Source organism: Rhagoletis pomonella, unplaced genomic scaffold (assembly GCF_013731165.1).
Source record: "Rhagoletis pomonella isolate Grant_MI unplaced genomic scaffold, Rhpom_1.0 Rhpom_scaffold_00007, whole genome shotgun sequence".
Classification (NCBI taxonomy): Eukaryota; Metazoa; Arthropoda; class Insecta; order Diptera; family Tephritidae; genus Rhagoletis; species Rhagoletis pomonella.
Genome location: NW_023458561.1, coordinates 26,467,786 through 26,486,237, shown reverse-complemented (window position 1 = coordinate 26,486,237; position 18,452 = coordinate 26,467,786). Strand labels below are relative to the sequence as shown.

Here is an 18,452-nt window from a genome sequence, read left to right as displayed (position 1 = left end):
CAAACATCTCTCTACATGCCCATTCAACAAAGCTCAACTAACATGGCTCTCCCTTCTGCTCGACTCCATTGAAACAGCATGTTTCCTGGGCCTGCTGTTTGTTGAGTATTATCCACTTCAAGGCAGGATTAAGTGGTCGCTACAACAACAACAACAAGAGAAGGCAGTCATTTCATTACTCTCGTTTTCAATATTCCCTTTAGGTACTTGAGCAAAAAACTAGAACCTTTAATACATAATATACAAGATTTTCCAAGGTTTTATGTAATTACAAATGTATGTATGTATGTAGAAGACTGCTAGGCATTAACTCGAAGCACTGGAATTCTGCTCTTTATTTATGTGTTAATCTGATTGGGCTTAGTCAAACTACATTATGACTTGATTATATATAAGAAAATATAACAAACATTTTAATTATGTCATATTTTAATAGCTCTCATTTGGCTGTTAATTTTCGTCTTTAAAAGCTTAAAATTTAACCATCGTGCGAGAGTTAACTCTTACTGTGATTATTGCCATTAACTAATTTTACTTTTTTTAATATTTTTTCCAGATAAAGTTTGGTTTGCTTGTTCACCGCGAATATAGAAGCATAAATTCACCACAATGGATTGTGGCACATCAACAGCTAAATACTTGCTATTCGCATTTAACACTATAGTATCGGTAAGTCTCAGCATTTATATACAAAATGTAGTTAAATAAACTTTTTTTTGTTTTTGTTAAAAAGAAGGTAAAATGCGAATATGTATTAGACATAAGGCAAATACTTAATACAAAAAAAAACGAGTTTGAGCTTCGATTGCGACACCGGCCCTCGAAAGGGTGCCACGAGAAGTTAAAACAAACATACTACATTGGTATATACATATGTACTTATAGTAAATCTACAAACACGAATTCGCATGAGATGTGAAAACAAATGTATTGAAAAATAATAACCACATGATATTTGATATCCCAAGCAAAATAGTGGAACGTATATATGTATACTTAAAGCTCCACTTGAGAAATTTTTATCCAATTTTTTAACTGAAATTCGAGTATGTTTTTTATGCTGTAAAATACCTACACAAATACATAAATATTTTTCTGTATATTTACGTAAGCTAAATGCTTATTTATGTTTTCGAACCGTAATATTGGCAAAATCGAATGAAGACAAGCATTGCCTTAATTGCTTTAGTAAGCAAAAGTTGCAGCGAATAAGCATAACGTTTGCCAATTTTGTTGCGTTTATTTTCTTGTTTTTGGTTGGTATTTATTTATTGCCGGAACTTGGCTCGTTGAGCACAACATGTGGATAAGCATATATATATATATTTATGTTTATATGTATGTATTTTCAAGTTAATAAACATTAGCAGACGAGGGCTTCGTTGAAAACCGGTTTTTTGGGTTTAACACTTCGACATTCGTTTTTCTGGATTTTGTTTACATAAAAAAAAAATATTTACTTAAGCATTTACTGTACATAAATACATACAATATATATCCATACATATCTACACCTCATAACCATACCATGCTAAGTAAACTTAGTCAGACTTAGCATAGTATAGTTTGGAGGCGTCGTTATGTACATATGTATATAACTACTGTGTGTGCTTAGCCTTTAGATATATAAGTACATATGTGTGTGGATACACATATGTATACATACCTATATGCATATGTACTTATTTTTGAATGTGCAAATGCTTCTGCGTACAAAATACTTCATTGTATAAAAATCTCTCCGTCTTTGCGGCGACAAAGGCAGCCATCCAGGAGATTTGTATAATAAACCAAAGTCAAGTTTGTACTCTTGTATACTTATACATAGATTACTTGAACGGTGCAGATAGTATGTTGAGCTGACGTTGACGGTTGCTAAGGTTTGCTAAATTTCTGTGGAATGACAAATAATAAACGAGAGCTTGCTGAAGGATCTATGTATGTGTAAACAGAATTTTAAGTTCAATTAGTTACGATGAAATTTTACAGCTACTGCCTGCCAAAATGGTCCACTCAAATAAAACACTATCAGCCCTATTGCCAATTCCATGTGAATAAATCGTTCCTATAATTTTACATGCAAAACAAACACAAATTAGGAAAAATTGTTTTTGTTTTGCTTTATAATTTTTGGAATAATTGTTCGTGCGAAATTCGCGATAGAGCCGTATATTTTGTTGCTATTCCCAATTACTTTCATGCTAAATATTTTTTATTTTTTTTTTTAATAAAATTTTAGTTCATCGTACAACAAAAACCATAAAAACCAACAATACAAACTCTGTACAAAAACAAGAAAAAATCGATAAAACTTTCATTAATTTTCATGCAAATTTCCTACTTTTTGTTCCGATTTTTTAGAAATATTTCGGGTATGCGAAAATTGGTATTATCAAAATGGCGCTGACGACAATTTTTTATTCAGGCGGCGATATGTAGCTCTAAAAAATATATTGTAAATGAAGTATTGTATTAAAATTGGCTATAGTATACTTGCGAATTTTTGAATCTGTTAGCGATAATAAGATGATTCTGTATTGTTTTTGAAGACATACTGGTGGAGTGTTTGGAATGTACAGTAATGATTTGAATATTTTATTTTGGTCTACCTTTAAATGCTCTCACAATTTAATTTGAATTGCACGAACACACTTACGCATAAATGTATCTAAAACATATTTCCAATTCTCGTATTCAACAATTACTTTGTTTTTATAACCATTTGGCGTATTATCTCGTACCGCTGTTGCTTTTGAATTATATATTGATGCTCGTTTGGACTTGACGTGAGGGTAGAGGTGGGGCTTAAATACCACAAAGTCACGCAATTTGTTGTCTTGTTTCTATGTACATATTAGTATAAATACAACATATATAACCACATATGCATAGAACATTCCCAAATTGTATAGTATCGTGCCATAAAGTTCTGCATCATATATACGTACATAGCTACCGCTGGCCATTTTCTTCCTTTTTTCTCATTTATTAATATCGCATCATACCTGCAATAGGATGGCATCAGAGCATAAGAAGAGAACTTTGTATTTATCAAAATTCATTCTGCATACACCCGATACTTTTCTCCTTTTGCCACCGTAATATGCGATTTTGTGGATCTTGTCGTCTACTTTCGCTGGAATACCTAAAGGCCCGGCCACACAGAAAGTAGTCTGTCGCAGTGGGAAGCGATATCCGACCGAGGCGGTCAGGCAGTCTGTTTGTATTATTCAGTTTTTAATCATATCTGTCACACAGGACGCGGTGTACCGCCTCCCGCTACTCTTTGTCGCGGCGATGAGCGATCCGGTTGTACAAAATTACAGATTTCCCGCGTGATCGCTTTGTAGCTTCGATTAAAAATTAAAAGAAAGCTTGTGGTATGTGATTCCTCGTAGAAAAAAACATTTTTTTTTTGCGCTTACGACTTTATATTAGGATATCTAAAAAACCTGACAGGTTAGAAAAGTTCTGAGTACGTATTTGGATTTAGCACCGAAAATTCTGCGGAAAATAATACATATGTATATCACTGATTCATAACTATTTAACATTTTCAAATAAAGAGTCATTCGAAAACACACTGTACATATTAAATTTGTCCCCAAATCGCAGACCGCCGCGACAACCGCTGGATCGCTTCCCGCCGTGACAGACCGCTTTCTGTGTGGCCAGACTTTAAGCTTTTATTGTTGAGAATATTAAATAGATATGTATCTTCAACCGGGGGAGAATTCCCCGATTATGGTGGAATTTGAATTTCTCGGGATAATCGGGGTATGGCTATAAATTTTGTGGGAATTCAATATACAGACGATTTTTATTAGAACATTTAGAATAAAATTACAACTTGTAATAACAATTTGTCATATGGTGTTACGGATTTAAAACATAAACTTAACGTTTATATTTGACACCAGCCAAACCGGCAAAGTTTTGAGCAGTCTAATAAGTACATTGAAAGTAGAGGAATTTTTTCAGGAATTTGGGGGAATTAGTCTTAATAGAGTTGGCATCCCTGATCTGGATAACACTCTAATCATTGTCGTCAAGCTCAACTAACGGTAGGCCCAGGAACCGTGCTGTTTCGAAGTGGTCGGACAAGAGGGAGATAGTGGGTACCCATGCTGTCCCCTTGGATCGCGGCGGGATATCTCGGCCTTTAACAATCACCTGCTAATTTCCTGTGTAGACTTCAATTAATTTATCGACAACAGCTTTGTACTATGTTAAAAACTATGTAGCTTCTGGCATCTACAATCATCAGAGATAACTAACTATTCGTTCCCATGAAATCAGCCAGTGATGTAAATGAGCGATATTATTTATGTACTATGTTTATTTATGACTTAATATTTGTTATATATAAATGCTGCTTGGTTTATTATTAATTTTCATTGCATTATGAGTAATCAGTTTTTCGCACTTATTCGCTTCTAATTGAATTTGGTTCATTTTATGGAAATACAATACATTAATAAATAAATTACTTCAAATCTAAATTCGTCCGCCGATTAATGTTATCACTGCAGCTACATACATACATATACACTCCGTGTCAAAATTATAAGCGATGGCAAGTTTCAAACTTGGTGTTATAATAAAAAACAATTTAACAAACATTCGTTAAGATTTTAAATTTTTTATTAGTTGTCTTAGAAAGATTTTTGAGTATGAATTTTTGTAGCCCATTCAATTTTAGTGCAAGTTTAAAGTAACTACGATTTACTAACCGTTCATATTTGCTGAAGGTTGTTGCTCATTATCTTGCATATACACATTTTCGAACAAACTAGTACATATGTACTTTGTACGGAAGAAAAAATCAACGATAAGTTTTAGCTAACCTCTTTCTAAAAAATCGAATTAAATAGCTGAAATTTTTTACAAAAGTTTGTTGATTTTTTTTTTAATATTGCACAAAAGGTCAAAACATGGATTAATACAGTTTTTGATAAAGAATAAATTATATTAAAAAAAATTATTAAAATGAAAAAAAAAAAAATTAGTTTATCAATATCTGGTGCACTTATAATTTTGACGCAGGGTGTATATGCATGTATAGTGAATATTGTTTGCATCCCACAAAAATAGTTGATAATTGTTTGATGATTTTCTCCACAAATCGTAATAAACACCACATACATATGTATGTATGTACATATATGTAGATAAATAGTAGTCTGTGGTTAACAACAGGCTGAGTCATGAAGTCAAGAAGCACGTACATACATATATATACATACATATATTCATATTCATTCACATGCAGCGTTGCCGCTTTGGTAATTTTTAACCAAAATTGGTAATTTTTTTCTTTATTTATCAAGTTTGGTAATTTGGTAATTTATTTTTCAATTTGGTAACTTTTTCGATTCGGTCTTACACGTCAATTGGTTCTGATTCCACATTAGTAAGTGTCCCGTAAGCGTTTTCTTTTATAGAAATATCAGGTAATCCTCAAAGTTTCGCAAGGTGAATGTTGTTCCAGCGTTCCTTGGCTACTAGAATGGTTTGATCTTTAACAAACTGTGTGAAAGTGTTATTGCTAAGTATATCCACAGTGCCCCTTCCTGGTTTTGGGTGGTCCTACCTTTCCCTGTCAGTTCGTCAGCTTTGCAATTACCATCAATTTACCGGTGTACCCGCCAACCATATATATGAGTTGAATTCTACGTAAATATGCATGTTCTCGTTCAAAAAGTTACGGCATTCAGCGGGAGACTTCACTCTGTCTATGAGTGAGTCGAAAGCTTTCATTCAAGTGTTGAATTTTTGATATATTTTCTTGTCACTTGTCTACATACAGTGGTGGAAAAAATTATAGCCGCACCATATTTTGATAAGTTTTAACATATTACAAAAAATTACCAAACTTATTTTATGTGCAGAACAAACATACATATAGAGCCCTAACTGCCAAAATAACGAAAGCGAAATTTTTTTCAAATTTTTTTTTTGTTTGCAGAAAGGCATCTAGATGCTCTAGGAATATTTCTGTTATTTTGGCGGTTAGGGCTTGATGTGTATGTTTGTACAATTCTGCACATAAAATAAGTTTGGTAATTTTTTTTGAATTTGGTAACTTTTTTCGGTGATTTTGGTAAAAAATAAAAACATTGTGTGGCAACACTGTTCACATGCTTCACAGACAAAATCTGGGCTGCAAGATTTTCTAGTATAGCAAAAAAAAATATATATATACATAATTTTGATAATGCCTAGCACTAAAAGAATATGAAATACATTTTACATAATGATAAGAAGAATAAATGGGTATTCACTAGGTCTTGCAAAACCCTTGCACAGTGTACGAATTGCACGGATTGCAAAGCTTTTCCATAGCAAAACCGGCTTTTGCGTGCAATCCTTCCACCATGCCAGGGTTTTGTAAGACTTAGTGAATCTCCCTATGGCTTTTATAACTTGGGCGAATGTGAGACATAAGAAACTACTTCATCGTATTTTTTTTTTGTTTGAGGTTAGAGGCAATACGTAGCGGTTTCCGCCAAAAAGAAACACCAGATTCATGTTCCTTATTTGAAGTTGTTGCATGGGTGTTTCTGACATGTTCCATAAATATTGAATTTTTTTGAAGCTAACTTAGTTCACACAAAATATAATTAATGAAAAATGGGTTCTCAAATCAGGGTTCACTTGTTATACAGAAGATTAATTAAAACAAACGTGAGCCATAATCGAGGCATTCGTGATCGAATAACTACACAGGTATGCGAAATTTACCTTCCTAAGTATGTCTTAAATTCGTTAAAATTTTTAACGTAAAATAATAGTAAAATTGTTTTTTAGTGGATTTTTTAACTACACCGAAATGCTTTATACTGTTATAAAATATATTTTTAACCCTTATTGCACTCCGTGAACTCCCTAAAATCATTTTAACTGTTATTTTACATTGAAAATTTTGCAACTTTAATATATTACGACGCTTATGATGTTTTGTGAACAGTGTGACCAGATGATCACAAAAATTGTTTGCCAAGTTTAATTAAAAAAGGTTAGAAGTCATAAAATAAAGCTAAAATAGTCAGTACCTTTATGCCGAAAAATTTAAAAGTACCTCTACAAATTCAAATGAACGGTACTCATTAAGTTAACTTTGACGGTCTTCGGATAATCTTCTCGTAAATTCATAGACGAATTGTCACAATCTTTTAGAAGACTAAAAGGCGATTCGTTATTGAAAGTCTTTCGCAACTTTCGCGAATATGAGGCGAAAGTTCGATAGTTCCCAGAATACTCCTATCGCTAAGAATTTTTAGTTTTCACAATGCAGAGATTAATAAAACGGAAGAAGTTCGCGCTGCGCTAGCAAAGACAGTATTACCGCTTAATTAGTTGAAAAATCGCACACTTTTCGGTTGAATTAACCTGGGAACCAATTAACCAGGACAGGCTTAATTAAAAGACCTATTTATTTGCGCGGTATATCGGTTAAAATAAGCGGAGAAATTGCAAGCCGAGCATAGAATAACGCTTTGTAGATCCTTGCGTGATTCAAAAAAAAAAAAATGTTTCGCGTTATAATCATAAATCAAAAATAACCAAATGTATCAGAGATGCATGTAAAATTTATCAAATTGCCAAATACCGATGGTTTTTAGTTTATTTAATTTGCGTTTAAGCTAAAAATAAATAAAGCCATGATGAGTAAGCACAATAATATGACGAACCGTAAACCGCATTTTTCATACACGTAAATAAATGGAGCAGTTAAGGTACAGCCAGATAGTACATAGAGTAAAACATGGATGACTTTAATGGTATTTATTTAATTATTCTATGTGTGTATGTATGCAAGTACATAAAAGATGCCGAGTTCAAGGCTACCAGCTGAGTTTCTACATATGTATCTACATACATACATATGTACACTTGTGGTCAGCTGATTAAGTTAAGTCACATTTTGACCAGTGTTGGTTATTTTTCTTTTGTTTATTTAATGTTTATAAAATTTTTTGTGTAAAAGTCTTCAAACTTCGTACAAAAATTATAAAAGTTCAACATACTTCAACAATTACACCCAAAAATTTTAAACTTCTTATTAAAAGAATTTTAGGTATGCAGTATTGTAGCCCATTGATTTTAAGTAGGTTAGTGCAAATTTTAAGGCGCCTTGAAATTTGCAGTTTAACTTATTTTTTATAATTTTTGTACAAAGTTCGAAATGTGGATTTATGTGGTACTTGTTATGTAATGTGCCACACTTTTATAAAAAAAAAATAAACATTAAAGCTCTGATCCAATACTTTTCGTGAAAAATCCTGTAAAACTGTCAAACAGCAAAATTACTCTCTGAAGCGAGAGTAAAAAGTGAGTAACAACAAAAAGTACGAGAACAAAAAATCCATTTTTCCTGTAAAAACGTCAACCAGTGATTGCTTGACACTTTTCATGATTTTACCAGAAGAAAAAGTTCGGTTAAAATCTTGCAACTTCATTCTCTACACAACTCTCCAAAAGTCGCTCCCATTTACAGGATTTTAGAGGATTTTGGAGTACGGGAACATTTTTCCTGCAACTTCCTGCAAGTTCGTGTAAAATCCTGTAAGTTCATGGAGTACTGGATCAGAGCTTAAATAAACGAAAGAAAAACAACCAAAACTGGTCAAAATGTCACTTAACTTAATCAGCTGGCCACAAGGACAAATACATACATATATTCATAGGTATGCATACTCCTTAGGCATACATACATAAATGTGTACATTAGTCGAAATAGCAAACATATTTCTTATTTAAATTTTTATTTGATCGCCGTTTTCAGATGCCTCAAGGTAATTTCCTCGCACTTCTCCAGGCGCTCCACATGACTGCAACCACTTCTTCATTTGTTCCCTTAAATCCAATCAGCAAGCACCACTCTGCCTTCGTTTAGATTCCCTCGGCCTGTGCCTACCAATAGTTGAGCTTGACGATACCGATTCGATGACCACCGGATTTAGGAAGGGCTTAGTAGTAGTGTCACTGAAGTTTTTTTGTTTTCTAAGAGCACCAACCCGGTCTAATGTATATACATATGTGTACACTTGTAGCTACGGAAATCAAAGACTAGCTATTGAATACCACCCAGTTATACATACATATGCACATATGTATGAAAATTTATAATGGTGAGGTGGTCAGTCCATTTTGGCGCGATTGTATTACTACGTTTCGGCGAACTCTTTGTATCGAATAATAAGCTGTAGCAATTCGATATGGAAGTACTTAATGTTGTAAATGTGAAAAATTGCTAAATTGATATGTAAATAAGGGAAAATACATATGTTTGTTTGCATACTCATACATATGTGTACTGATATTGTACTACTTCGTGGCTTCTGGGTGCAATTGCTATTTACATTTGTATTTTATAGCAATATGTACATACGCATGTATGTATGCACTTTAATTTTTTTAGGTTGGCAAAATGCAGCTTCTTTCCATCGGCTCGCGACTGGCTGCATATGTGATAAGGGAGCACGTAAAGGAGGGTGATCCAATTTGACAAACATAATTTAAAGTAAAATATTTCAAATGTATTCAGTTTGGTTCCATTAGACCGTAAAAAGGACTTGACCGATTAAAAAATTTATGTTTTTGTTAATTTGCATGTTCTGAAAAGAAAATTGTTTACATATAAATATTAATTTAATGATTTTAACATGTTATATATTAACGCTTTCTTTCCCAAACTATGAAAAGAAAATTATAAATTAAATCTTAAATACTTTTAACTCTGGAAAAATTCTCTTCGCCAAATCGACGGCGCATTACTTCTTGAAATGCTAATTTCGCGTATAATTTCACCTCAAACTGTAAATTTAGTTTTAAAGATTTATTTATTTTTTGTTATTTAATTTTAGTTATTTTCTATTAATATAGTTCATTCTTAAACAAAAACCGTGTAAATGCTAGTTTCAAACTTTGTGCAATATGTAGAAAAAAGAGTCACAACTCAAAATAAATACAAAAACCTTTAGTAACAATTTAGAGAATTTGCTTCCATATAACGAATAAACACAATAATAATGGAAGAAAACCGTAACATCTTCGACAAAAGAGAAGTTCTAAAAAACCAACGGTAATTTTTAGCCATTTTAAACTTGCACTTTATTGTACTAGAATTAAATAGGCTACAAAAACTGCACACCCAAAATATTTCTAAGAAATCTAGTTAAAAAGCTTGAAATTTTTACCAAAGTTTGTTTTTTTTTATATTGGACTTACAGGGGTTTTGTTAAGGAATCAATTATATTTTTTTATAAAAAAATAACTAAAGTGAAATTTAAAAAAAAAAAAAAATTGAAACATTTTTAATATCTATGTGGTGCGGATATACTTTTTTCGACCACTGTATATTATTTCGAGGTGAAACTAGACATCAAAGATTTATTAACTTCGCGTACATTTTGTTAAAACTTTTTCATATTTGTTTCACACAGGTTACCAAAAAATGGTGCAAAAAGGTCTAACCTTTCAGTGTTGGAAGGTTGAAGACTCCAAAGTAGGGTGGTCCTTAAAATAACAACATCTAGATTTTGCATGGGCCACCCCTCTAAAGGGACAAAATAAATACATCCACGAAAATTTCAAAATTATAAAAAAAATTTAGGGGTCGCTAACAGGTTTTGGTGCAATTTAAATTCTAGCACCCTGTAAATATTGCATTCAGAAAGCTGCACTAAACGTTTATAATTTTCTTTTCGTTATACAGCGCGTTATCCATTTTTTCTCAATATCGTGATGTAAACAAGTTTTTAGGGTTTTTAGTTTGGTTTGGCACGTACACATTTTCAGGTATGCAAACATTCAATTCATTTGGCAGCTAGCGTTGAGTCAGCTTCTCTCTCAACACATCTGTTTTTCTCCTTATAAATTGTGATTTCTTTTTTTTCTTTGTTTTGCCTTCGTACTTGTGCTGTTTTATTGCTTCGCAGTTTTTTGTGTTTCATTGTTCACTACGACTGTTCACACAGTAATTTTTATTTTTTATATGTACGAGTATTATGTACTTTTGTTCATAAAATCTATTCTATAATTTTTTATTTTCATTTAATTTTTCACTAGGAAACAAATAAAACACAACAACGTACATACATATGTACGCGCCAAAAATTTATAGGGTGAATCTTAAGGCATAAAAAGTTTAGAAGGAACCCAGGGAAACTGAATTCTTTCTTCTAAAACCATGATTTCTAACTTCCATGATCGGCATACACAGGTTGTCCTAGACCGCCCGTTCACCCCCTCTAAAATGGAGCGAAATGTTTTTTTTTATGAAAAAGCAAAAAATCTAACCTACCAATTGGTGGTATTACCGACTTCAGGCTTCGACCGGAAGTGAGTTAAACTGACCGGAAGTCGAGGATAAAAATACATACTCTTTGTTTGCAACGTGCCTTTTTCAACCTCTAAATGACCTTCGAACTTTAAATCGCTTTTTGTATGAAAACAATGTGTAATACAGTTAAAAAAAAAACAATATCAAAAATCAACGCGAGTTTTTAGCAATTTCATACTTGCACTTTATTATACTAAATTTAATGACGACGAAGATGGCACAACACCGAAATTGGTTTGTTTCCAAACCAAACTTGACAAGAAAGGGACGACGAAAAATCGTTTTAAAATCCATCAACTTTTAGATTTTCCTACCAGTAGTATTTAAATACCAAGATATGTTTTTTTTTATTGTGATACGGTAACGCTGACGCAAAATGTTTAAAAATGTTATGTGTTCGAAATTGTTTTTGCCATCAAGTCACTTAATTACTACTATACGTTCGTCTTCGTCATTTGTATATGACTAATTACATTTACTTCTTTTAAATAACTTTTCACGTAAAAGTTGTCAAACTGTTTCTTTGCTAAACATAACTGTTCTATAGGTTCATTAATCCACTATTGCATTAAGTTGAAGTTAAGTAATAGCGCAATTAGCATTTAAAGCGAATTCGTGATCCATTAAGGCATTTACGGTAATTGATGTCGATAAAACTTTGAATACTGTATTTTGTTCTTTGGTTTTTTTTTTTTAATTTCAAGTTTTCACACCATTTAAGGTTTAAAATTCTTATTTTTATAAGCATGTAGAGATTTTACACGCATCCATCGGAAATTTTGTGTAACACAAAAAACGTTGTGCACAGCGTTGCCAGGTTGACGTTTTTAACGTCATTTGGGCGTTTTTTGTACCCTGTTGACGTTTGGACGTTTTGTAAAAAATGACATTTTTTAACTTCCCAGTAATTTTTCTTTGTTACTAAATCTTATAAGTAGAACTGATTTTGAATTATTTTCTTAATAAATCTTTACAATCTTTGTGTTTTGCTGCAGCTGCTTCAAAAGATTTTTATTTGGATTCTTGGACTAAGGATCCCGTGTTCAAAGGCTGGTTGTGTAAACACTTGAGGTTACGAGGCTTGCTGTAATGTTAGCAATTGCACATTAAAAGCCAAATCAGGTAGAGCCGATCTATTGCAGCAGGCACGCTCGCAAAAGCATCAAAAAAGCTGTGCAGCATAAAACGCCAGAAAAAAGTAGGCGACTTTTTAGACTTCATTGAAAATGTACTGAACGCAAAAAAGACTGAAATATTAGGTCCATTCAATAACTTTTCCAGTAAGTACTTGCAGCGAGAGAAAGAAAATAGAGAGTAAAATTGAGAGCAAGAGAAAATTTTCAGAAAAAGTTATTGAACGCAAAACTAGTAAAAACTTGCAACTTAAGCCATTTTGACACTTTCTGACGGTTAAGTTTTGGCGCGCAATTTTCTTTTTAATTGGGAATAGTTCATAAGTCATAAAAGTAAAAATATATACAATAGATTTAAATTTTGTATCCATATTTTCATTTCACTAATTATGTTTCATCAAATCATTCTCTTAAACAGTTTGAGTTTGAAAAATAACCTTGCTTTTGGACTCCTGCAAATTCCTGCTAGTAAAATTTTTACTTGCAAGAAATTGCAGCTCTCTCGGGTTGTTACGCTCTCGAATTCGCTCCCTCTTGCATATTTTGGGTAATTGAATGCATTTTCAGTAAAAACTTGCAAGTACTAGTAACAATTCGTAACAATTTTTCTTGATATTGAATGGACCTAATGCTATGCTCCTTCTAAGCAGAACGTAATTTAGCATTTTCAACATCCGAGCCCCTAACCAAATTTCTACAAGAAAAAAAAATTATCAAAAAACAACGCGATTATTTAGCCCCTTTAAACTTACACATAATTGCCCTGAAATTTAATGGGCTAAAAAATCTGAATAGCAAGTTGAAAATCTAGCTGAAAATTTGCAGATTGTTTATAATTTTTGCACAATTTTTGTGGATTTGTATTTTGTTTGTTAATGAGCTTGGCTTTTATGGAAAAATAATAAACAATATATAAACGAAAGAGAAACAGCCAAAATCGATCAAAATGTTGATGACTTAATCAGCTGATCACAAGTGCATGTATAAAATGATTTTTATATTAACGATCTCAAACCAGTTTACAATGAATTTTAAATGTGCTCTGTCGAAATGATATTTTAATATACCTTACGTACATATCGAGCCCTAACCGCCAAAATAACGTAAGCGACATTTTTTTTCAAAATTTTCTTTTTGATACAGAAATGTATCTCTCTAGGAATATTTCTGCATCAAAAAGAAAATTTTGAAAAAAATGTCGCTTACGTTATTTTGGCGGTTAGGGCTCGATATGTACCTTTGTATACAATAAAAGTATAAACAAGAACACTTTTTTGTACATTCATTTGAAAAGACGTTTTTGGGTGGAAATAACGTTTTTTCAGACCAAGAGAGACGTTTTCTCATGCCGAAGACCTGGCAACACTGGTTGTGCATCAATTTAATACATATGGAAACAGACCCTAGTATTCAATGAAATGTTGGGTTTTTTCATTTTTTATTATCTAATGACCAACGATTATTTATTTTCTGATAATAAGCATAAAAATGCTTAAAAGATCTATACGCATTAGTCGCAAAAAAAGCAATTCAATACTTTACCTATTTTTCATCTTTTAATATGTTTTCGAAATTTGTATCAATTTGATACAAATGACGGATGCGGGTTAAACCAGAGTTTTTTTATAGTTTTTTTTTTGCGTAAAAAACTGACTCGTTTCATCATGTTGCTCATTTAATTTCATAAAATATCAGCGAACAAATAAATATGAATACGAAAAAATGTGCTATGTACATATGTACATACTTCGTACACTTAAGCTTAATTTATTTTTATTTAGCAAAATGCTAATAAGTACATACTCGGTTCATTATTGCTTTTATTGCTTCTTTCATATACTTGTATGTACATATGTGTATCTGTCAGATGTCAGGAAGTGTCTTGTGGCATATGTTTGCCGATAAAAGATAATAAAGTCATTTCGAGGAGAATTAAAACACAGTGGCTTTCATTATGATGGTAGCCGTATGCTAGTTATATGTACCATGAGTTCATAAAGTTTTTGATATTAACCAACAGCTTGAAACCTGTCAAAAGAACTTGAGATTTTCCAAACGACAGAATTGATTACAGCCACAAGCGGTTGTCCTCGCGCGTGTACTCTCATCTATTGAACTCGTCTTCACACTGAATAGGCAATTCTTGATAAAACACTCACTTGAGATTCGCATCTGAATGTTGCTTTCGAAAATGTGATGAACGCTTTCTTCACTTAATCACGACTTTTTGGTAGAAATTGAAAGTAGTAGATAGCTATGCATCCTAAGCTGTTTCCATACTAAGCTATGCTATGCATGCTATGCCTAACTGCCATACCTAAACAAAAGCGTTGGGCGGAGCGGTTTCTGACGCCTAGCGTTAGCGCCGAAGTGCCATGCCTAAACAAAAGCGTCAACGCTACGTCAAATGCAGAAATAACACCAACAATAAGCCTGGGTTTGTTTGTGTGTAACACGAAAATTACAGTTTCGCCATTTAGTGCAGCCAACTTTAATACCTAACGCCCTGTCAAAATCGGATTTTCCAACCGCTCAGCGTTGACATCGCGTTGTTTCGGTATGCTTCATACAAATTGTATGGGCATGCGAGTTTTTTGACAGCCAGACAACGCTGACGCTTTTGTTTAGGTATGGCAGTAAGTCACTAACAAATAGTCATCGGCATAACAGATCCAAAGAATAACTGCTGTGCTGATATATTCAGCGCCTTGGTTCGAATACATCTCATCCAATTCTAATATGTTTTAGAAGATGTATTGAGAATTGTACGCGCTCAATGAAGTTCTTAACAAAGTTTTCCAGTGACCCTATACGACGTATGCGCAACGCAATATTCTGCAAGCCTAAGTCGGAGGAAGCGGGTGACGTCGATAGTCGGTGGTCGATGTTGTGTGCACCTTGCTCGCATGCTGGGCAGGTGTTTGCCACGTCTGAGTTTAGCCGAGAGAGGCTAGGGTGCATCTCTTCTTCAATGTGGATGGACGGCACCTAGGACCACCTAGGATACCGTTTCGGATGCTGAGACTCGTGCTGACTGCATCGCTGTGTAAATTTTTGGTCGCCGCTTTGTATCGTATTGTGTCGAATGTATGGTCTACTTACGGCTCGATGTCAGTTCCCCAGTTGTGCTGGTGCCGTTTCACATGTTGGGCGGGCGGATCGTTCCGAAGCAGCGCGTTGTTGGGGTGGTTTTCACAGTCATGAGGTTCTTGGAAAATCGGTAGGTCGAATTCCGAAACACCAAGTCTAAGCCGCATAGATTTAAATAGGAGGTCGGTCATCAAGGCGGCGTACTCTTCCCAACAGAATTTAACCTCTACATGGCCAATCTCTCTCTACCACCGGCTGGACTTAACTAGGCGAGTTACGCCGATGTATGCACGATTATGGCAACGTGTGATTTGGTATACAGATGAATCAAAACTTAAAAATGTAAACTTCAGAAATCGGTATCAATGGGTACGTAGCCATACATACATACATGCGCGAAAAACACTTCTCAACTTATTTGCTAGGTAGATAAAAGTAAATAAAACAAGCGACTGGTGTGTATCCAATGAATGCTCTACATGAATTTGGGACAAAACTGATGCTGTGGTGCCAGCAGCGCGTCGGTTGGCATCTGAGTGCATGAACACAAAAAAAAACGTGGTGAGCTTTATCGTCTTTTTTTTTCTGCTTAGCAACGACATATTCCAACAAAAACATGAAAAAAAAACACGTATAAAAAACAACCCTGTACAAAAACACTGAACACCTAGATTTTTCAACACCTAGATTTTTTAGAGAATAACTAGTCATAGAAGACTGCCGAGTTTGAGTTGGTTGGAACTCGGACCACTCAAGCGAGACATGTGAGAACCTAAAAGTCTTTATGAAGTTGGGGATATTCCTTGAAGTACAATACGCCTTGATAAGATTTATACTTTTAGTAGGGAGTAGGTCACTTGGTTACCACGACCAAGGACGATCTATTGTAACGTATGCTTATTTAGTTACAGTTAAGGAACCTCGGGGTGTAACATGGCTGAATGATATCTAGGCAACGTGATCCCAGGTACAGCTTCCTAGGAAGCGAAGTGTAGCTATTGTAAGGCATTCGCAGTGACTCATAATATCCTCTGCGATTTGTTGGAGCTACCTTACTCATGTTAGTGAAAATTAGTCCTAGGTTATACACTATGAAGTTAAGCTAAACCTCGAAGGACACCATTCGTTCTATGAACCTGAGAATTGGCTCCTGAGATGGTTTTTGCTATAAGTAGTATAGCCTCTTTCTAGATGACAATGTGCAGAGGAGTGAGGTCTAGAGGCGCCTCAACTGCCGCGGTCGGTGTTGTTCTCATCGTACCAGTGATGCCCACGCTATCTAGTCGTTGATAGCCGTTGGCCTATGAGGACTTTACTACTGCAATGGGTTTTTAAATTCATCCAGCCAATTTATGTAGGTTTGATGCTACAGTTTCTCCCTATTAACTCTCGGCAGATCCAACTGGTTGCACTGAACGTTTCAATAGCTTTATCTAAATGGAAGTTTGCAATAGATCCTGTCATCTCAGATATGTGAGTTCTTTAGAAAAGTATATACACATTTTCTCCTAGAATAAATGGTTTTAGAAGTTTGTCTCTTTTCCTTTATCTGGGGAAAAAAACTATGGTAGTCTCCTTAGGGTTGATTTTTGATTCGTTTTCATTAAAGTATTGGAGATTAGAGGTGGGCACTTTATACCTACCTCTGATTATGTTGGCAATGTCATCTGCGTAGCCCTGAATAGCGAACCCCTATTCGTTAAGAAGGTATTATAGTTCGTCTACTGCGATTAATTATCAGCGAGGAGGATTTCTGTTGGCATACTTTCTAACTAAGATTTGTTTATTTCCTCTCATAGAGTCAATATAAGCTGTTTTCCATGGCAGAAATACACTCGAAGGTTTGCCATTACCTGCCGAAAGGCGACCGCTGATACGATTTCAATTCTTTTCCGCCATGTGGGCAATGTATGTATTTATCTCACCATCACTTTCCGCCAATTTAGCAGTAGGCATCTCCCCAAGTATAGCATGCCCTGCATAGCGGTATTAAAGTGCGCAGTTAGGGAAAACCCTAATGAAGATGAGCTGGTAAAATATCATCTGCGCCAGCTGCTTTGAAAGACGCAGCGGCGGACTTAGTCCAACTTATCCTCGACCACGCCTCAGACGATTCTCCAATCCTCTTCGTAGTGTTCCTTCATACCAGATTGAGGTTGTCTAAGACCTTCTTCGGCAAATTAAATACATCTAATAATACCCTGACCTTACAATAAAAATATGTACCTAAATCAAGAAGACCTTGGAACTAGTCAAAGCAACTGATGGTTCTAACCTTTATAGGCGAAAGTTGAAAAAATCTTTTCCACTTTTTTAACTAACTAGCACCCTGGGGAGTGCGCAAATTTTGTAGTATGAAACTTTTTTTTTTGAGGCACCAGTGTCGCTTCCGCAGCATCAAAAACATCAGAATTCATGAAAAATGTGTTTACATTGTTTTTTCGAGATTCTCTTGACTACGACGGTGATTGTGATTATCAAAAAATGGGGGAAATATGAGAGCATAAAAAACCGACAACTACAAAAACACAATAGACGGCTCCCTGCTGCTTGCTGACTGGCTATAACCTCCACATTTATTTGTTTGTTTTTCCTTGCGTATGTATGCACCACTTCATTCGTCGGTGACGTCATGCGCCACCACTTGGTTGAAACTCCGTTTCATAGCTTTCCTAACTAAACTTTCTGTATACATACATACATACATAACACTATACGAATAAATAATACCAGAAAAAAATTTTAATAGCGCATAAAATAAGGGGAGAAAAATTTGTGAAAAAATTCTTGGTATGAGCCTAGCTGAATGCTAAACCACTCTGTGGCTGTCTAAAGCTCTCAACGCTGTTAGCCGCTGATGTCAGTATTTGGCGCCAAAAAAA

General features: G+C 34.4%; 1 protein-coding gene across 1 annotated transcript in view; it reads left to right on the top strand.

Annotated features, from left to right (window-relative positions):
- Nucleotides 1–556: 556 nt before the first annotated feature.
- LOC118742506 (23 kDa integral membrane protein) overlaps nucleotides 557–18,452 on the top strand; it is a gene marked incomplete at its 5' end in the record, with an annotated part of 58,827 nt that continues 40,931 nt past the window's right edge. Inside the window, 1 exon segment of the mRNA XM_036474632.1 lies at nucleotides 557–669. Within this exon segment, the coding sequence (XP_036330525.1) occupies nucleotides 610–669 (60 nt within the window).